General features: G+C 43.1%; 1 protein-coding gene across 1 annotated transcript in view; it reads left to right on the top strand.

The window, feature by feature from the left end:
* The window catches only part of EFNB2 (ephrin B2), a 41,346-nt gene that overhangs the window by 20,779 nt on the left and 4,966 nt on the right, over positions 1-15,601 (top strand). The window contains exon 2 of the mRNA XM_010952351.3: positions 1,734-2,017. Coding sequence (XP_010950653.1) covers positions 1,734-2,017 — 284 coding nt within the window. The remainder of the gene's footprint in view (positions 1-1,733; positions 2,018-15,601) is intronic.

Raw genomic sequence — 15,601 nt, 5'->3', positions numbered from 1 at the left:
CGTCGGGGACAGCCCTGGGCGTCCTCCAGTCCGCTGGAGCTGGGCTTTCAAAGCACTTCCCCAGAAGACTGTAGAAACGGCCAAGAAGGCCACAGAGATGTTCTTGCTCAGTGGCGAGCTACATTGACCAACAGTTCCAGAGAGTTCTACGAGGGTGCACACATGACTGTATGAAATTTGTCATAGTAATAAAAAATACTTATTTTGAATTCTGCTTCACAGTATTTGGTTAGGTGATTCTCTTCCACTTACTCCTTTTCTCCACCCTCCCCTTTTTTTTAAAAATAAATGTCATATGTCCTTGCTTTTTAGCAAGCTCAGTTAAAAAAACAAAAAAGAGGAAAGAAAGGGGGACCACCCTCCCTCTGGGATTTTGAAAGACCATGTTTCCAGGGAAGAGTGACGAGCCACTGTCTGCAACGTGCATTTTTTTCCTGCCCTAAAAAGTACTGGGTTTTGATATAAACCTGTAACGTAGTTTCTGTTGTGTTTTGTGATATTTCATAACCAACCTCATGCACTGTTCAGAAAATTCATACCATTCATTAGCATAAGTCATCATCTGTTCCCTCAGTATCGATTTGAAATTGGGGGTGCCTCACCGTCCTGTTTTTTCTCTCTCAGTGAATTATCATCCATTAATCGTCGTGGCCGGTGGGCGTCCCTTGGTTAAACAGAAGGTTGGATTGGAAGGGTTCTGACGTGATGCTTTGTTCTCGGGCTTTAATATTTTAATGAGCCTGCAGGCTTGGCTGCTTCGGAGGAAAGAACGAGATGCGATTTCTAAGTGTGTTTTTAGTGTTAGCACTTGTAGAAGGATGTTCATTAGGAAGCTCTTGTTTCAGTTCCTCAGAGAAGCTCCCCATTAAGAAAGATCTTTCAGCAGCGTGGCTCGGAAGAAAGAGAGGGGCGGAGGGAGGCATTAAGCTGTAGGCATCAGGGGGGTAGTGTATCCGTAGTTTTAGTTGTAAAGATTTGCTTCTACGAATTAATTGGAGAAAATACATCTCAAGGGAGGGGGAAGAAAAGGTTTGTGGGGCAAGGACAGTGGTTGCTGTTCTCCTGAGTCAGGAACTTTTCATCTTGCAGCTGAATCAATACCTCAGCTAATTATTTCTGGTTATCTTTTATGGGTTTGTAAGACGCTTCTTTTGTTCAGTGTAATAAAAAACCCATTGTTTGATCAGTGACTGACTAATTATGATAAGTAATTTGAAACATTCTTGATGAAACTTGTCTGTTAATTAGCATCAGCAGCAAATGGAAACTAACAGGACAACAAAGAATCAGTGCATCCACTGTTCCCGGAGCTGAGGCCATCCTTCTGTGGCATGCCCAGTAAACCCAGGCTGCCAACGGTTAAAAAATAACAAACAGGCGGGAAGGCAGACTCCCCTCCAAGGAGAAGTTACTGTGTGAAGTTACACAAAGGAGAACTGAAGTGTTACAAGCCGAGGGGGTGGTAAACTGTCAGCAAGTTGACTGATCCTACTGGATGGAGGAAGGAGAGTGGTTTCTTTCTCCTTCTCTTGCTTTTTTTTTTTTTCCTCTAAAGCATAATTCCTAAATTCTTTCACCCCATGCTGATCTGAACTAAGTTACTTATGATAAATAAAAGTGTGGGTCTATAAAACTGTAGGTTGAAATTATTGATGTTGTCTGGCTGTACTGTCATTATCATGAATACTGTTCATTTTTATCAACTCAATGGTGCTTTTTTTTTACGCTTTTAGATTTCTACCTGGACAAGGACTGGTACTGTATCCACAGATAGGAGACAAATTGGATATTATTTGCCCCAAAGTGGACTCTAAAACTGTTGGCCAGTATGAATATTATAAAGTTTATATGGTTGATAAAGACCAAGCAGACAGATGTACTATTAAAAAAGAAAACACCCCTCTCCTCAACTGTGCCAGACCCGACCAGGATGTGAAATTCACCATCAAGTTCCAAGAATTCAGCCCTAACCTCTGGGGTCTAGAATTTCAGAAGAACAGAGATTATTACATTATATGTAAGTATAATTCTATTCCTTTATTTTATAGACATAGAATAAGCTAAATAGGTTTGTATCAACTTTTGTTTCCTTAAAATTATTATTGTGGCAAATAATTTGGTGGGAATCTTTGCTGAAAATTGTCCTTTTTTTTTTTTTTTTAAAGAAACCTTAATTGAATGAGGGACCCGGTACTAATAGTACTCGTTAATATAAATACGCAAAGAGAAGAAGCCTCCTAGAGTTTTTGGAGTATTGAAATAAGTGGATGTATATGAATATACTCAGCATTTTTACTGACAAAACCATTTTTAAGAACCATTGGTCAGATTTTGATAGGTAAATCTTGTGCGATGACTTTTCTCTCCACTCATTAATCCATCCATCCATCCATCCACTCATTCATTTAGTATTTACTCTGTGCCAGAAACTGTGCATAAGTGCTAGGGATTCAACAGTGACAAGATGGTAAAATGGTACCCAGTCCTCATGGAGCTCATAGGTTGGAAGGTTGAGGGTTACTGCCAGACACAGCTGTCCGTGGGCATATTAAAACCAGATTTAGAAGAATAAGAGAAAATTTGAGTTTGTTCAATGAATTACTTTCTCTTCTATCCACGTAATCATTTGACACGTTGTTTTAGGAACAGATACCATGTATCCTTCAGGTCATGTCTGAGCTAGTGTCCACACCCGAGGCTGTGAAACCAGACTGTGCGTGTGCCTGTTAGGTGCAGGCCACGTGCTGGCACGGAGCTAGGACTGTTCCAGGCCCAGGGTTTGTCAGAGTGCAGTCTGGGTGACTGAAATCGTTATTGCCATCACCGAAGCAATGGAAGAGTTTTTCTCCGTTTCTTGGACTGGCGTCTCCACTCTCTGGTCCCGACGGGCTCCAGGTCGTCAGAGGTGCTGAGCCACTGTCCGCTGGGTGTGCTCTGCTGTCTCTGGTGATCAGATTGAAACTTTGGCTTTCTGCACCTCCTCGCTGCTCTGGAGAGTACACAACCAATAATTCATTGAATACTTACCAAGTACTCAATAATATACTATTTTCTGTTTTTTCCTCCATTCATTAGTAATTAAAACAAAGATAGTCAGAGCTGTGTCATTCCTGTCCTTTGCCATGAATCTGAAATGCCACAGAGATTGCAAGCCTATTTTTAAGCCAACTTGCTACGTGGAGAGTGGCTTAGCGAGATAAGTAACAAAGGAGAAGGGAAAGTGGTGAATTATAGATGTCAGAGAACAGTCATCATACAATGAAAATAAAAGCATTTTGAGGGAAGAGATAAGCAGGTGGGTGAGAATGTATACAAAATAAGAGGAATCTTTGAAAATGTAAAATAGTTATTAGGTAAAATAAATGAAAACCTTAAGCTTTTGGAAGCATAACAGTGTATTCAAAAAAAAGGAAAGACTTTTTAAAGTAAGACTGCTTACCAGGGTGCTAATGTGTAGCACACCATTTATAGGGCGCTGAACCCAATGCTGAATTCATTACAGAGGCCAATGCCCCTGGGTAGGGTGGGACAAGGAACATGGGGGTCCCTGGAGAGCAGGTACCCTGGACATTAGCGGTTCCTCTGTGTTAAGTGTTTGTCAGTAGCACAATGCCTGGAGCCCAGCCTTCCACCTGGCTCTTCGTGGAAATAAGCCAACAGACCCAGGGTCTCTCCTCTTCCCTTAGTTTATGACTTCATAAAGATGGCTTTGTCGAGCCTAAGTTTCCACTGGGCGCAAGTTGGATTTCAGCAAACGTTGCAGGTTTAGTCTGAAACCATACGCAAGCAGTGCAGGTAAACACGTGGTTAGTCAGCATCTCTGTGTTCAATGCAGTGAGCATTTAATAACGACTTGCTATCCACACACGACAGGTTTGTATTTAGAAGGGCAACTTAATTTATAATTATCGTCTGAATCCACACAATAATGGCATCGCTCATTTATCCTCCCCTCAAAACTCACTGTTGGGTTCAGGAGCAGGTGCCGTGGCAGGAGGTGGCGAGCTACGCCGGCCTTTCACACCCTCCTGGAGTTGTGGTTTAAAGGCAGGAGCATGTGGTGGTCTGGGATGAATGAAGCACTCTTAAAAGTCGAGTGGAGGGTTTCTAGTTTGAATGCCACTGGTTGACTGATTGTCACAGGCCAGGGAAAGGGCCCAGGGCCGAGGGGTCTGCCTGAAGCCCAGGAAGGCTCAGGAGAGAGCTGAAAGGGCCCTGCCGTGTCCCAGACACAGGAAGACGCTTCAGACGTTGCAAAAATGCAGGCACCAATTTCCCGCCCACCCTACGGCAAAGCCAGCTGATGGACAGCTTTTCCTGGAGAGGAAAGGAAGGGTGAGAAGCACAAATTTCTAAAAGTTTAAAAGTTAATGTTGACTTTCCGTTGCCTCTTCAGGAATCCCAGGGCTCCAGAACAATGAAGAGATTTTTGAAAGTCACCACTTTCCACATCAAACAACCCCTCCCACGTGCACACAGGGTCACACCCTACTTAAACCAGTAACTACCCTAGGTGGCACCGTGGAAAGTACCTGAATTCACATGCGCGTCACATTTCGGACTGTCCCTTCCCTTGGAGAGAGTTAACAATATGGGTATTTTTGAGTTGCTACCATGCATGTATTACATGTGTTTAACTCCAAATCCTCTTGTCTGGTTAGTAAGCACCTTCTTCATACCTGAGAGTTATCAGTATGCACGGCCTCCTTGTCATGTGCTGGTTTCTTCCCACGGGAAGGAAAAAGAGAAGCGATAGTTTGGAGTAGCCCCCGAGGGGAACAGTCCAAGTTACCCAGGGAGGAGCTGGTGTTGGGTGATTCCCTAGATGAACCGATTTCAGGAGCCACTGGGATGAGAGCCGGAGACCCGGGTTCTAGTCCTGCTTCCTGAGGTTAATAAGAAGATCACTTTATTTCTCTGAATTTTCATTTCTTCTCTAGACACTGCTTTTGTTGCTGCTCTTCTGGCTAGAGATGGAAGTCTTCAGTTCCACACCACTCTGTGGTTGGACACACTCAGCCAGGAGGGGGTCTCTTGTTAGTGGGGCTCTTCTGCAGCCGAATGAACGGGATCCACCGTGATTTGATCGGTAGTGTTACCAGGTGTAAAATACAGGCATCACACTTGTAAGGTTTAGAAGTGAATACTGATTTTTCACTGGGAGTGTATTTTTGAGTCTGCTGAGTGTCCCCTGAACTCCCCTAGGAAGTGACCTGACAACGCTGCCCGTTCTCATTAGTTTCTCTCGTAGATGATGATTTGCTTTGACAAGTGGCAAGATGATATATGTGGGTTTCCTTAATGTTTAGAGTTGACTTTTTCAAGTGACTCGGTTCAGTAATTAGCCTTGGGTTTCATTTGCATAATAAAAGCTCCTAATCTTAAATGATCCAGAGGTGGGGGGTGTTCTGACCATTTGGTGTGTTTCTCATTACATTCAGATTCTTAATTGCCTTAAAAACACAGTAAATATGTTATATACCCTACAGTTATTTTTATGTCTTTAATTTTTTTTAAGTTTATAAAATAACTATCTGTTCTAAAGTTGCCCATTGTCCAGGGAGGCTCTGGCTTGGAAAAATACTCCAGTTGGTGTAAGGAAAGCTTTCCTAACTGTGTTCTCAGCCTTCATCATATTTGTGTCAAAACCCTTTCCTGGAGATGCTTTCTGGTGCTTGGTTTCCAGTTCCTTTTCAGAAGTCTAACTGGGAACTGAATGAGTCAGCAGTTGGGGTGAGGATGGAGGCCCTTTGCAGTGTCCGCCCCAGCGAAGGTCATCTAGCCTCACATCAAACCTTGCAAAATACCTACAAAGAAGTTTTCATCACACGACCAAAATTATGTGAGTCAGCGACAGATGAAAATGGACGCCATTGTGTTGATACTTTATAAGCGAACAATGGCCTGGGCCCAGCCGTTGGACAGGACGTCATGCCCTGGGCACTTCCCGACTTAGCTGTGTGTGGCTTTTACGTTATTTTACCTCAGATTCATAGCCAAGATGTGGACTTGTGGAATAGTCTAAAAGTCATTACTTCTTTCTTCCTTTTTCTCTGTGGGGGCACTGGGGACAGAACCCAGGACCTTGTGCATGCTAAGCACGCGCTCTACCTCTGGGCTATTACTGCTTCCCCCCAAGTCATCATTTCTAATGACTGTTTGATTGAACGTTGTTCTGTAGCTGTACCCTGCTGTGTTCACAGTGGTCCTTCCTAAAGCCACCCCTCACTCTCCTTGCCTGGGAAAGTCTTCCTTGAGAAACACTGAATGAGTTCAAGTGAGTCATCATTTCATAGGCCCCTCACTGATTTCATTCTCCAAAGCACTTAAAAAAAAAATTATCAGAGGATGTGAAATTGGAAAGCTCTGCAGTCAGCTTTGCTATTTCTTCGGCATAAACTCTGCTTCTGAGCAGAAATAAAATCAATTAAAATGCTTGCACACAAATATAGGGAAACACTGTTCTTAAAGAATGAAAACAGAAGAACAGCAGATTCCATCCCGTGATTTCTGTTGAGTGTTTATTTTCCTTTTTTTGTTTGTTTGGCTTTTTCTTTTAGGTTTTTGACTTGCTTGTTTCTGGGGAGTAGGTGTGGCAGGTGGCACGCAAACGTGCTGGACGCACCGTGAGCCCTTTCCCGAGCAAGAGAGTCAAGGGAGGCTTCAAGCGTCCCCTTACATGCAGACTTCTAAGAATGGGAGGCCTCTGCAACGTGACTATATGCTTTAGGTGACAAATTATTTACACGATAAATGTGGCAGAAGCTACATCTCCATCACTAAGTGTCATCAGGTTCAGAGATGGCACATCAGCCTGTCACTTGTGTCCTCGGACTTTGGGGTGGGGATTTATGCCTGAGACCTTGCAGGTCATTGCTGAATCCAAGCATTCAGACACATCTTTCCTTTCCACCCACAACTGCTGGCTTTGCAACAGAATTATCATCAGAGTCCTGGGTGTTTGGAGGATTTATGGAGGCGCCACTTAGAGCGACAGAGGCACGTGGCAGTTGGGAGTCTGGAGTCAGGCAGAGCTGGTTCTGGAAGGCCCTTCGACAAATGGCTTGACCAGTCTCTCCTCGGCCTCTGCTTCTATAAAGTGGTGGTGATGCCAGTACCCGCTTTCTCCGCACGATGTGCATTTCAACAGGGTAGTGTCTGCAGAGTGCTGGCTTCCACGCCCGGCACCAAATACACACACCTGAGGGTCCCTGTGGGGCGCGGGGGGCGGGGCGGGGGAGCTGCGAGGCAGACCCCTGCTCTCCTGCAAGCTAGCGGGCGGGGGAGAGGGGCTTAGAACGTGTCATTTATCTGAAAACCATCCACAAAATGAAACTCCAGAGGCTTTGCAAGTTTCAGTAATGCTGCATAACTTAATTATAAGCTCTTCCCTCTTTTTTGTCTTCTCAAAGTGTTATAAAAGTTCTTTTGTCCTTGGGCTTCCTTTACCAAGAAACAAGCATTTATGCCTCTTTTTGCTGGTGGCATTGCCCAAGCTTGTTAGCGGATCCTCCGTGAGACCCGGAAGGGACAGCCTGGGAGGAGGCTTCCACAGGGACAGTCATCGCCCACTCACCACCTCCCAGCCTTGCCAGGGCTTTTTCTCTGTGCCCTGTCACCCAAAGTAGATGCTGTACTTTTTATTGATCATTTCAGCAGCGTTCCGATGTAGTATAAATATTCTTCTAGAGAAAAAAAGATTTACATGTCAGAGCTGCCCTGTCCCTGAAGCTGGCTGGGGAGGTACACCATTTCATCTGCCTGGTGATTAGAAGCATCATTTCTACTTTTTTTTTTTTAACATAACATAAAATCCTTTTTGGACTGGATTGAAGGCTCTCTCCCAGAGTGTATCAGTAAGGCTCCTTGTTGAATTTAATATGAACCAAGCTTAAGTTCTTAACACTGTGAGGAGTAAAATCTCAGCTTCCGCTTAATGGGACCTTCTGCCGAGAAACTCCTGGCTCACAGGTCTGAGGGAGTCACGGCCACGGGGATGTTTATCCCGTGTCTCCCGGAGTTCAGGAGGATCAGGCTGCTGGAGACTGAGACTCAGGTCGCACTGAGTGGCATCACCTGGGCAGTAGTGACAGGTTATCTCATTTAAGGCTAGACAGGGATTGCCCTGTGAGCACCATTCCTTGTCCCCCCCCCCCCCAAAAAACCGTGAATGAGTAAGAGGACTCTGGTTCTTAAAGCAGTGGGGAGAGACTGAATAAGACCAGGAGCGAATGGGGATGACGGCGGCGACTCGGGCACAGGAGGATTGTTTAGGAATCGCTCAGAATAAAACCACCCCTACTGGTTTATAGGATGCATCCCAATATCTCTAGCTCCTGTGTTGATAGCTCTTTTTAAAGTTTACTTAGACTTGTAAATAATTGAACAGTGCTGGAGACCTCGTTCAAGCATGAGAACGAGTTTCCTTCTTAATAGCTTTTAAATATTTATCGGGAAGATCAAAATTTAAAGCAAAATAAAGCACTTTAAGAAATAGCCAAGAGGCATTAGACAGACATGAAAAGATTACTTTGCGAAAACTTACTTACACAGTTCTTAAGAGGCACACGTTTGCTCCTCACATTCTGAAGTCTCAGGCTGGGTGTCTGATCCCTTAGAGGCGAGTGTGGTGGCCTGCCACATTCTGTGTCACTTTGTAGTCTGGGAACACAGGTGACAGAGGAATTTTTAGCGCTGTGAGGAAAGAGAAACTTGGAAAGTGGGAGTAGTTTAGTACAGTTCACACAGCCATGAAGTTTCAGGGGAAGAAGTCAGACCAGGGCTGTCAGGCCCTTAGACCAGCATCATTAGTTTATGACGGTGCCCCTGGCTCACCAAGTGTATGAACATGTGCAGAGCAAGAGGAAAGATGGTGTATGTCCACAGCACACCACGTACACAGTGTAGTAAGGAGTCCGCGTCCGCACACGCCACATACGCGGTGCCAGTGGAGAGGGCGTGCGCACACACCCAGTACAGATGCAGCCATCGCAGGGACCCAGAGAGCGCTGTGCTGAGTCAGACGCGTTGGACCAGAGGTCCTGTCTCGTGCTGCGTCTCGTGTAACCAACCTCAATCATGGCCCCCAAAGCTGACCTCAGCACGTTGCGCAGCACAGTAGGAAAGGAGAAGGGCCACTGGTTAAAGGTGGTTGTCATGGCAATTTGTCAGGTCTTCTGAATTTTTTTTTCTGTTTTGATCTACTGCCTGTTCATTCCGGTTCTTCAATAAGACTACACTTTGTGTTTTGTCAAGTACAGTTGACCCTTGAACAACATGGGTTTGAACTGCTTGGGTCCACTTACAGGCAGATTTTTTTCAGTAGTAAATCTTACAGCACTGCACCATCTGCTGTTGGTTAAATCCTGGAATATGACAGAACCGTGGGGACTGAGGGCAGACTGAGTTATACTCAAATTTTTTACTGTGTGTGGGTCGGCGTCCCTAACCCCTGTGCTGTTCAAGGGTCACATGTATTTTGCACCCCTCGATACAAAGTTGCTAAGTCGTAAAGTTAAAAATAATAAAAATCTTTCAAATGTACAAAAGAGGTAATAAGAGACTTTACATTTCCTTAGCAAAGGATAAGTGCTACGGTTTGTGTGGATGGATGGGTGGGTGGACAGCCAAAACCTCTGGCAGGAGCATAACTGATCACTTCACTTCACAGAGAAGCCAGACTGTGTTGCTGAAAGACAGTCCTGCCTCTCAAATGGCTTTTTGCATCAGTGAAGTAACCCAGTTTCATTGTTCCTGATGTTAAGCCAGGAGATGAAGGTATTCTTTTATTGAAGCAAACATGTGGAAAATTGCTCCGGATTCTTGGGAGTAGAGAACATGTCCCCTGAACGGAATTAGGTTCATGTGTAGGGCAGATTCAGACAGGGCGCTTTATCGGGGTTACCGCTGGTCTCTAGATGGTCAAAGCAAATAACATCACGTCCATCTAAACTATTATGCCATTAGAGTGGTGCATTTTCTCATCGGCAGTGTTATGTTCTAAACTGTCAGCAGACATTAATTCCGTCACCGGTGAAGCCCTACCACCCAGAGATGACCTCTGCCTCAGATGGAGGGTTTCCACTTCAGTGCTGCGGTCTCCCAATTACTGGGTCATTAATATCATTGCATGTGATTAGGGACGGCAGAATGAGCAGGAGGTCTGCGGGCTGTGTGCGCTCCCCACCATGAACTTTTTACTCCGACCCTTTGCTATCTAGACTTTTCCACATCTCCACAAAGCTATTTTAATGATGAAGACCATTAAAAACTCAGGAGTGGGCTAGAAATTGTGTGCTAGAAATAATTCACTCAAACGCACGCTTCTTCATGGCTCAGAATATTTTTATTAGATATTATCACCATCTCTTGACCAGGAAGTCTCATTTTTAAAGAATCGGAATGCTTAAGTAAAGCTAATGTGGACAATGGGGGATTATGTTTTATCTTTAGAACTCTGACATCACTCCTTTGTTTTGTTTTGTTTTAAATGTGAGTTTGGTCATTATATTGAAGTGGTCATCTGGCCACCTATTTTTAAAACATAATTCCTCTTTCTTAGTAGGTTTTGGTGCATAATGAGGTTGACTCTCATATATAAAGGTAATTGTTCTCTTACCATTGACTGTCACATTCTCATGATGTTAACTCTGGATCGCTGTGACAAGATGAGCTCCCTGAAAGCACACTAGATGCAGTTTTTTTAATGAAATCTGGTTGAAATTATTTTCCCTAATGAGACTCCACCTGCATGAATCATCGTAACTTTTAGCCATAAAATTTTAGACTTAGAAAGAGCCATTTTCCCTCAACAGAATTGATTAAAAATCAAGACATCAAGGTGTTGCAAGCAGTATTTTGAGGGGGAAAAAAGAGAAGCCACTCACGAATGATTGCACGTGTTTATGCATGCGTCTTATAGAAGGAGGGGACAGGTGATTTATTGCCAGGACAGTTTGATCTTTCTCAGGAAAGCATCAGTACATGCTGGGAGGTGTTTCTGTCATGACATATACCCTATGTGTGCACGCACACACACACATGCACACGTTCAAGGCTTCTCTTTCTCCCATTTTTTCACTCTGGTTGTAGGTAATCAGTGACTTTCCAGGGCTAGCTCATCAAAGGTAACTATGACTCTGAGCCTTCAATGATTGTCACTAACTTGATCTTTGGGTACAGTTGTTAATGGTGAAAAGATTTTATGAGTGAGCTGTGCTAGAATGTCTTACGTTCTAGAGGTAGTGTTGATTACTTTATGTTATTACTGTTCTCTTGATAGGGTGACCTCCCGCAGTGTCCAAGTCTCATGTGGTAGATGAGATAGGAGAGAAAATAACTTACATTGGCTCCTTTAGACTCAGTTCTGCCTAGTTTCTTCCTCTCTCCCCTCTTCCCAAAAGAGTGATACAAAAGTGGCAGTGTCATATGTCATTAAATCTTTTAGTCAACTCACCAGGAGAAGCAGTGTACTAAACTGTTTCAAGGTTGTTACATTTTTAAAAACTCTTATTTCTGAGCTGTCATTAGCAGATCCAATCATTGTTCATGGTGAACACTGAAAATTGAGGAAATTATTCTACCGTTTTATTTAAGAGCATCCATTTATACTGGATACCTGGTGCCTTTACTCATTTAATGCCAGAATATGGGAGGAGGGTCTGGTTTTTAATTCATTTTTTCAAATCATTCTGTCTACTGGAGAAGCTAATGGATTACTTTGTACAGAAGTCACTGGGGCTAAGCCAGCTACTACCTTTTAATGCCTGATTTACTGCTTTACAATTTCAAAACGCAGCCAGGGTGATGTGGTTTTAATTCAAGTGTTTCTTCCTGTCCCACTGGCACAAAGTTTCCTGGGGTAAAAAGCACACCTATCCTGTATCTTCCTTTGTATTTTTCTTTTTTCCAACTGAGGCCATTTTAAGAAGTATTTATAAAACTTTTACTCTAAGATCAGGCATTCTGGGATGAAATGCTATATGATTTGAAATAATGCTAATTTTTTTTTTAATATTACACCAAGCAAAAATAGCAAGGCTCTTGGAAAATCATGATGGTATATATTCGTCATTTCTTTGACTGTAAATCCACAGAGAAACACATAAAAGGGAAGAAGTTAGAAGAAGTGATTTTTTTTTCATCTTCCTTTTGGCACATCATACAGATGTTTTTGCTCCAGACGCTTTTATTAATTTTTTAAAAAGGCATTTATTTTTAGCATTCAGTGAGTATTATCATTTCCACGTTTAGAATTATTTTCTAAGTTAGAGTCTTAAAGGGTAATCGTGATATTCAAGGCATTAAACTACACCGAGTTCTGGAAATGGAATTCCTGTTTCCTTAGTGCGTATCTTGAATGTGCACCCCACATTTTCAATTTGAATTCATGTCTGGGTGTTAAGTAGGTAGATCTTAACTTCCTGGTTGCATGTTCACATTAAATAGTTATATTTCTATCAGCCTTCTGGTTTTCAACTTACATATGTCATTTCATTTTTTTTTTCTTTCCTTTTAGACACTCAAAGGTTGGCTAGCCCTGCTAGAAGAAAACAGTAACAAGTTTATGTGTCATATTTATTTTAATGTCCCAGCTTTACTCTTTGTGTTTATGACTTGATTCTGTTGCTTTTGGCTCCTCAGTATGCCAGGTTATATGCTTTTGAGCTCTGAATTGAGTTTCCAGAGACTGATGTGTAGAAACACTGGCCTGAGAAATCACAATTAGCAGGGCCAGTGGATGGTGACCTGGAGGAAGAGAGTAGCTCTAAGAGGATGCTGCTGATAGAGGGTTTTCATAAAATGTTCTTTGTTTCATAATCAAATAAGAGCAAATTACACCATGGGCTGCTTTATATGAAGACAAGGTTCTTACTCTTATGAGAAAGCTGAACTCTCTGGTTTTCCTGACTCTGTATGCTCAGTATTGTCTGTGTCTCTTTGGTGGACCTCCTTGATGAAGTTGATAAAAAAATATTTGCTTTTGAGTGTCCATCAGTTCCCCACCCTGTCCCGGCCCTGTCCTGACCCCATCCCAGTAAGTCGCATCTTGAAATAGTTTGTTTCTGTTTTGTAAATAAGTGTCTTTTTTTTTTTTTTTTTAGATTTGAGATTTGTAGATACTAACTACAATATATATAAAATAGATAAACAGCAAGGTCCTACTGTATAGCACAGGGAACTCTATTCAGTATCTTATAATAACCTATAATGAGAATGAATATATGCATGTATACGTATAACTGAATCACTACGCTGTACACCAGAAACGAACACAGCATTGTAAATCAACTCTACTTCAATTAAGATAAACTTGCTTGAGTATTTTACTCAGTTCTCTGGAGCAGAAGTATAAGCTGGTGTTCCGTGCTTTCCATGATAACCCGAGTTCTCCTTCACAGTCATGCTCTTATTCTGTAGACTTTTTGGTGCTGCCCTCACTCTTCGTGCAGGGGGACCCATCTGTCTGCACAGGTCCGGCAGGTGAATTCTTCATCTGATTAGCACAACGTTGCCCAAGTGATAGACTGAAGTAAAAACAGCCAGGTCCCCCTGCCCCCTCTCCTCGGGGTGCAGAGCAACCACAGCTGGATGAAGACATGTCACAATGCAGCATGACTTCCTCTCCATGGGCCCCATCTAAAAGTCACAGCCAGAATATATCCCTGCCTTTTCAGGCTGCTTGGCTCACGGGTTCTCCTTTTTATCTACTCAGATAACCAGTGTGCCATCCCCAGTGAGGAGGCACTGCAGGCAAGTTCCTGTGCAAATACACGGGAAACCACAGGTGCTGGCTGAGTAGTTTCTAGACGTGAGGAGAACTTTTAGGCCGTGTGGACTCAGGGTGCTTTTTTCTTGCTGAGCAATGATCTCCACCCACTTAAAATCAGGCCCTGGGGGAACAATGTCGAGATCCCAGCACACTCACTACATGCAGTTAGAGCCCGGAAGCAGAAGCCTTCAAGAGCAGGTGGTGAAGTGCCTACGTTTCTTTCTGAAACCTGTTTTCTAACTAGATGGAGATAATTTTCTAGTAATTTTTAGTTTTATAAAGTCTATTTTTTTCCCTGGGCCAAGGAGGGGGTAAAAATGGGCACTAAAAGCTTAGATAGAACAGTGTTATTTTTTTCTAGTTAAAGATTAAAGGCAATTTCAACCATTTAGTATACTAGTAGCAGGACTGTGGTGGCTTTAGATGATGCTGGTAGAAAAATACAAAGAAAAACTAATATAATGAGGTTAACAATTTATTTTTACTCTTTCTCTAAAGTTAAAAATTCCTAATACATTCAAATCAATAGTAAAATAATTGCAACACTGTCTCCTGAAATGGAGGTAGAGTTTATTCTCCAAGCATTGGCAATTTCTTTTTGTATTTCAGAGTTGGCCACCGAGCCTCTTAAATAAAGCCTCTTGGTGACTGACTGTTGCAGCAGAAATCAGAATATTAATCTTGGGGCTTTATTTCAGAGTTCACTGCCGGTAACAAGGTGCCATCAGGACAGGACACTTAAGGCTGTGCCATTTCTCAAGGCAGGAGGAGCGGGGAAGGAGAAGGGGATACCCCTGGAATTAGGCCCACAATCCCCTTCCTCAGTAGGAGGTCATGGGGAGGAGAGACATTCATTTGTACTGTGGGATCAAATAGAAAGTACGTTGAAGTTACTCTGAGTTATTTTATAATTAAACTTTCCATGACATTTACCTTCTGAAGAAGCATCAGTTGGTACTAACATCTTAAAACCTGATTTCCCTGACAGATGAGATCATTCCTAACTTAAGGCAAAAATCTTTCCTGGAGGAACACCTAACTAACTGTATGTTAAAGTGTAGCCACCTTTGAAACAGCCAAGTGTTGGGGATGCTATTTCAAAGTTAGTACTAAATTTTTCAATATCTTCCAATAACCTCTGCACCTTCCACACTGACTTAAAGGGGGAAGACGCAGAGCCCAGAATGCAGAGGAAGCACCATCCTCACCCAGTGGCCTGCCTCTTGGCCCGCCCTCCCCTTCACCACCCCACCCCGGCCCACCAGCAGTGACCTCTACCTCCAGGAACTCAGCAAAGGCAGCGTCTGCAAATTTCCCTCTGCATCTCCAGGGCTTGAGGTTTTTTTCTCCCCGAGGAATAAAAAAAAGTTCCAGCTGTGAAAGATGCGAAGCACAATCTTCTTCCTACCATGCACAGCCTGTGGATGTTAGGTTCTAGCCTGCAGTTTAAGTTGAATTCTTTTGGAGCTCTCTACATCTGGGGGCTCTTCAGGCATCACTGTGAGTAAACCAGAGGGAGTTCCCCATGCAGGCGCTGGTATTCAGGAAAGGCACTGGCCTGCAAATTAAAATCAAAAGAAAAAGCCACTCAAATTAAGTGCACCTCCAAACTGGCAAAGGAGAAGTTTGTAGCTTCTGCCTCTGCAGACGCTATTCTGAATTACACTTACCAGTGACTCTTCTCTGCCTGCCTTGTCTGTCCTTTCTTGAGTTTTTAAATTTATTTTTGTCCTTCAGACCTGAATCTTTGATCTTTTTACCTCAAGGTTTAAATAAATAAATCTATATTCCTCCCCACAACCTTTTTTTCTCGGTATATACCCTGCAGAT

This window comes from Camelus bactrianus, chromosome 14 (assembly GCF_048773025.1).
Source record: "Camelus bactrianus isolate YW-2024 breed Bactrian camel chromosome 14, ASM4877302v1, whole genome shotgun sequence".
NCBI classification, from domain to species: domain Eukaryota; kingdom Metazoa; phylum Chordata; class Mammalia; order Artiodactyla; family Camelidae; genus Camelus; species Camelus bactrianus.
Note: the sequence above shows the minus strand (reverse complement) of the source record. Positions and strands in the feature narration are given on the sequence as shown.